The sequence below is a fragment of the Microtus oregoni genome, unplaced genomic scaffold (assembly GCF_018167655.1).
Source record: "Microtus oregoni isolate MIOR12 unplaced genomic scaffold, Mior012 000104F_ref0000108, whole genome shotgun sequence".
NCBI lineage: Eukaryota > Metazoa > Chordata > Mammalia > Rodentia > Cricetidae > Microtus > Microtus oregoni.
Genome location: NW_024544718.1, coordinates 1519630 through 1525584, shown reverse-complemented (window position 1 = coordinate 1525584; position 5955 = coordinate 1519630). Strand labels below are relative to the sequence as shown.

Sequence of the window (5955 nt, the reverse complement as noted above, 5' to 3'; positions counted from 1 at the left end):
TGGACACAGTATTCGGTTAACAGGAATCACCTGTTTGTATTGTCCCCCTGGAGGTCTTTTGTGGCTCTTCTACCACATGTGTTTCCTGTAAGAGCAAAGCTTCGCTACTGCTGCGAACTCAGGAACTCCACATCGATTGTTCTCAACATCCATTCAATTTAAAGAGTTCAAGAAAGGCTTCTCTGGGCCTTGTTTTGTTTTGATTTTTCGGAGACAGGGTTTCATCTGAATAGTCCTGGCTTTGTTTGTAACTCATTCTGTAGCCCAGCCTGGCCTCAGACTTAGAAAACCACCCGCCTCTGCCTCCCAAGTGCTAGGATTAAAGGTGTGCGCCACCACACTTGGCTAGCTGCGACACTTTAAAATGTGACGCAGTTGACAAAAACGTGAAGCCGTGTTGTGTGTAATGAATTATCTCCTGGATAGTACCAGATTTCACTGCAAACACCTTCAATTTGCCTCAAACACCAGGCTTTTAAAAAATTGACGTTTCTACTGCAACCCTGAATACTGCTTTAGATTTTAATATCCCCAGACAAACCATAACATGTAACATAGGATGTGATATAGTAATATAATTAACTAGCGTCTTAGAATTCATCAGAATCTTCAGGTTTCAGTTTATTAAAGAAAACTGAAGGGAAGGTGGCAAATGTTTGGCATTTGTTAATGCTGTTACAATTCTCGCTGCGTGTGGGGGTCCTTGAAAAATCTGAGCGTTTCAAAGGAAATAACGTTTTGTAGCCCACGGGGATGTGCAGAGGGCAGCAGCCGCCCCCGCCACATCAAGGGGGCGGACTTACGCTGACGTCACAATCACTTCCGCCGCCGCAGTCCCCGCCTGCCCTAGTGCTCTTTAGCGGAGGAGGAGCCGAGACCCTGAGCTGCAGCGGCGGTGGTGGCGTCCGGAGGTCCCACAGCTCTGCTGCTCTGATCGCGCGACTGTCGGGGAAGGTGAGTGCCAGGCAGCCTGCTGCAGTAGCCCGGACGGGTGGGCAAGGGTTTCCGAGTGGGCACGGGCAGAATCCCAATGACCCCTTTGTGGGTTCGTCTTGGGCGCGGGGTGGGGCAGAGGGGACTTAACCACATGCCGAGGCCCATGGCCTCTTTGGGGACCGCATCCCTTTCTGTCCAGCTCCTGCCTTCCGTTATGGCCTCAGCCCGAATGGCCTTTATGGCTGTTTGAGAGAGGGCTGGTGGTCGCGGCCCTCTGCCACTCCTACCTGTCTCTCCTTGCAATGCTCTTGGCCTCTTTGCAGAGCACTCTCTGGCCTTTCTTCCCCCATTTTGCTGCTGTTTTGTCTAATGGCACATGGCTAAAAATTTTAGGTACAAAATGTGCCCACGAAAAGAATTATTACAAGATAAACAATATTCTCAGGGAAAATCAGGGTTCCTACACGAAACGCTTTTCTTTCTTTTGACCTGCCACATTGATTTGGGTCTGCCCTTTGAGCTGATAACGTATTTCTGTCTCTTATTATGACATTGCACCCCCTCTTCTGTGTCGCACACACGCGCGTGCGCGTACACAGACGCAGGCACACACGCGCGCACCCGCACATACACACACACACACACACACAACACACGAACGCAAGCACGCACACACAAACCTATGCAGTCTAGTCCCTGTCCCTGCATCCTCAAGGTTCCAGAGAGCTCCTCTGCGCATGCGCAAACAGGCTAACGCACACCCTCTCGCACACCCTCTGGTTCCTTCCTCTCCCCTCACCTACCTCCTACCTCTAGAATCTTCCCTCTCCTCCTCCTCTGACCCATGTTTGAGTACATATTCTCTCTCTCTCTCTCTCTCTCTCTCTCTTTCTCTCTCTCTCTCCCCTCCCTTCCTGTCCCTCTCTCTCCTCTCCCCCTCCCTCCCCTTCTACCCCCCCCCCAGAAATGGCCTCCATCTTCCCTGTCTGCTATATACACACATGTAAAGAAGTCTTCATCCTTCTACTGCTTGCCTTACACACATGTCCACGCAGGAAGCTGGCTCACACACTCTTCTCAAATGTTCTTTTCTCCTATTCTCTGTCTGCTCTATACTGCACCTTCCTGTTTGCCATATTAACATAGGCCAGCATTCTTTGGTCGCTGGCCTTGCTAGTCCATCCGTCGCATACATCTTCTGGGCTTTTTTCCTGCCTGCTGTTGCCTCCCACGTTGACTCTTAGACACTTTCCTCATTGCTATGAATGCCCTTTCACTTCCTTGCCTGTGACATGCAGGCTTCCCTCTATAGTTCCAGCTGCCAGACGGAACAGGAGCGGAACAGGAGCACTGACCCTCCCCTTTCTGTCAGGCTGACAGCCTTCCCCTCTGAAGATGCCCCACCCATTCCTGTCACTTTCCTACCCACAAGCACCCACCCACTCCAGAAATCCCTGCATTGTACGATTGCTGGCTCCCTATCCACCTGTCTCTCTCCTGACAGACGCTGGCACTTGTGCATACACAGTGAACTATATTTTCAGTTCTGTTCTAAATCGTATTCCTTCTCAATATCTGCAGTTCTCAGAACACCCCCCCCAAAAAAAAACCAACCTCGAAGCAGGCTCTAGTCTTCCCATATTTCCACAGCACATCTACATTCTGAGCACTCAGTCACTCCCCTCCCCCCACCCCGACTCACACACTTACACATATTCTGTCCTATTCTCCACTAAAGTCTGGCTTTCTTGTGGACCCAGCCTTATAATCATTTTACAAACATTACACATGTGTTCCAGGTCTACATCAGACAGTCACTGGAATGCTACCTCAGGCCTTAGACGACAGTGAAACTAATGTTAAAGGGCCCTTATCCCTGTACCTGCCTACTGAAGGAAAATTAGATCTCTTTTAGTTCTGAACTGGGAGCGAGAGCCTTTGCACCTGCGGCCCAGCTCTGTTGGAAACTCTTGAGTCAGCCATGGGTCAGGAATCTAGCAAGCCTGTTCGGCCCAAATCAGCAGGAGGGTATCAATCTGGTGCAGACAGGGGTTATGGAAGGAGGCATGCTTATGTCAGTTTCAGGCAACCCACAAGCCAGCAGGACCGGATTGCCAGCCCGAGAAGGACAACATCCGAAGTCCCAATGCACAGATCAGCCCCCAATCAAACCAAGAGGAGCCGCTCACCATTTGCCAGCACACGCCGTCGTTGGGATGACACCGAGAGCTCAGGAGCCAACATGAATGTTGGGAATGAGAATTATTCCAGGTATCCTCCAAGAGAGTACAGGGCCTCAGGGAGCCGAAGAGGATTGGCTTATGGACACATTGACACTTTGGGGGCTCGTGATAGTGAGGAGGAGGGGGCTGGGCCTGTTAACCGACTGCCAGTACGAGGGAAAACTGGCAAGTTTAAGGCTGATCCAGAGAAGGGGGCAAGGTCTCCTCGCTTCTCTGGTCCTCGCCGCCGCCGCCGTAATGCGAAAGAGGAGTGTGGCAAGGTAGACCCACCCCCTGCTACACGGTGCTCTGGTACCAGAGCTGAGTTCTTGAAGCAGAATGGCATGGCCTCTCAGATGGCCTCTGCTGAAGGCAGGGCAGCTGCAAAGGGTAGCAACAATGTGGAGAGAGGGAGGCAGAATGTACCTGCACGTCCTAGCAGGGCTCCTGTGAGTATTTGTGGTGGGGGGGGGAGCCACCGCAAAGAGCGCAGAGGAACCGGTGGTGAGACCAAAAATCCGGAATGTGGCGACTCCCAGCTGCATGAAACCAAAAGTGTTTTTTGATACTGATGATGATGACGATGTACCACACAGTACTCCCAGGTGGAGAGATGCTGCCAATGCTGATGCTGAGGGAGCCCGTGCAGAGGCCCTCCCAAGAAGAGGCCGAAGTGAGGGGGCAGGCAGCTCCTCTGAGCTGAAGTATCCTGAAGACAAGAAGGATAACAGGAGTGGGCAGGCGAAAGCAGAGAAGGTGTCCAGACGGCGGCGAACCATGGCTGACCGTGACTTCTGGGCATACTCTGATGATTACTACAGGTACTATGAAGACGACTCTGACAGTGAGAAAGAATGGATGTCTGCTCTGCACTGGAAGTATCGAAGCCAGGAACAACCCCAGTCTTCCAGTGGGGAAAGCTGGGAGCCTCTGCCAGGAAGGGAAGAACTCCCTCAGCAAGCTCAAGGGAGTGTGAACACCAGCGGAGCTGGGAGCCTTGCCAGTACCAGTGTTGGCAGCAATGGCAGTGGCTATCCCGAAGAAGTACAAGAACCGTCTCTTCAGGAAGAAGAGCAGGCCTCTCTGGAAGAAGGAGAAATTCCTTGGCTCCGGTACAATGAGAATGAAAGCAGCAGTGAGGGGGAGAACGAATCCAGCCACGAGCTGATACAGCCTGCGATGTTCATGCTGGATGGCAACAACAACCTGGAAGATGATTCCAGTGTGAGCGAAGACCTAGCAGTGGACTGGAGCCTGTTTGATGGCTTTGCGGATGGGATGGGGGTGGCGGAGGCCATCTCCTATGTGGATCCGCAGTTCCTCACCTACATGGCCCTTGAAGAGCGCCTGGCCCAGGCGATGGAGACTGCCCTTGCTCACCTGGAGTCTCTCGCCGTTGATGTCGAAGTGGCTAACCCACCCGCAAGCAAGGAGAGCATTGATGCACTTCCTGAGATCCTGGTCACCGAAGATCATGGTGCCGTGGGCCAGGAAATGTGCTGTCCTATCTGCTGCAGTGAATATGTGAAGGGGGAGGTGGCAACCGAGCTGCCGTGCCACCACTATTTCCACAAGCCGTGCGTGTCCATCTGGCTTCAGAAGTCCGGCACCTGCCCCGTGTGCCGCTGCATGTTCCCTCCCCCACTGTAAAGGCCATGGCCCGCCACTCTTAGCCTGGCTAATTCCCTATCTAACACCCACAATACTACAGGAGCCCGCTTTCAAAATTAACACTGGCAATGAAATCTGTCGGTCAGTTACACTAAACTTGTTGATTCCTTGTGATTATTTCCAATGTGAAAATGGTTGCGTGCAATTACATTTAAAAATCATTCTTTCATTTAGAAGGTAGAAAAGGGAAACTAAACTTTCTAAATGCTACTTGAGATTGCAGCAAGAACATAAATTTTCTAACCTGAAAGTTGAAACAAATCATACTTGTTCTGTAGACTCTGTTACTCTTACTTGTTGATGTCAAGTTTATCTGTTAAATACGTTGGAAAGAAAAAGATCACTTTCGTTGCATGTTATGGGTTAATGTTCCTGTATTTGCAGTGGTGTAAAAGCTTATTAAAGTTCTCCTTTTGGTTTGGCACAGTACACTGGCATCGTTTGGGCTTTGTCTGAAACGGTGTTACCAGGTAACTATAAATTCTTCTCAGCTCTAGAAAAACTGTCGTTTTCACTAGAAATTCTCATCAGAACACCAAAGACCTTTAAGATACAGGAATAAGGTATGTGATTATGTTCTGTGTGGAAAAGATTGACTAGAGAGAGAAAAAGGAGAGAGAAAATACCCACAAAGAAACGGGTAAAAATAAATCCAAACTGTGGGGGTGAACAAGTTCGAATCACCTTTGAGAAGATGGAAACTCGCAGAATGGGTAAAAAAAAAAAAGATCTGAATGCCAGTTACACATCTTAACATAGTGACACAAATAGGGACACCCCAACAGAGTGCTGCAGGACAGCCACGGCAAATTCATTTAACAGCTGGCCATGGTTCTTCACATCCATCTCTAGGATAGAACTCAGACACAAGTGAATTCCTCACACCCTATTTCTCTTCATTCAGCCACAGAGGTAAGCACTACCGAGAAAATGGTGTGAACTCCTTGTCTCTATCTCTAGACGTATATACTCTGTCTGTGTGTGTGTGTGTGTGTGTCCCCATAAACAGCTGGGTTTGTTTCTAAACTGGACGTAGTTGGTGGAATGTATGCTCTCGTTTTGCAGCTTGACTTTTTCACTCCCATGTTCTTTTTTTTTTTTGCATTTGATACATTAACCCTTTTGG

General features: G+C 49.9%; 1 protein-coding gene across 1 annotated transcript; it reads left to right on the top strand.

Moving 5' to 3' along the window:
* The first annotated feature begins 826 nt into the window (after positions 1-826).
* On the top strand, positions 827-5258 carry LOC121443300 (E3 ubiquitin-protein ligase Praja-1-like). The gene is given in 3 exon segments (XM_041645003.1): positions 827-954; positions 3016-3634; positions 3636-5258. Coding segments are annotated over 2 exon segments (1725 nt in total). The 5' UTR covers positions 827-954; positions 3016-3082; the 3' UTR covers positions 4809-5258.
* The last annotated feature ends 697 nt before the right edge of the window (positions 5259-5955 follow it).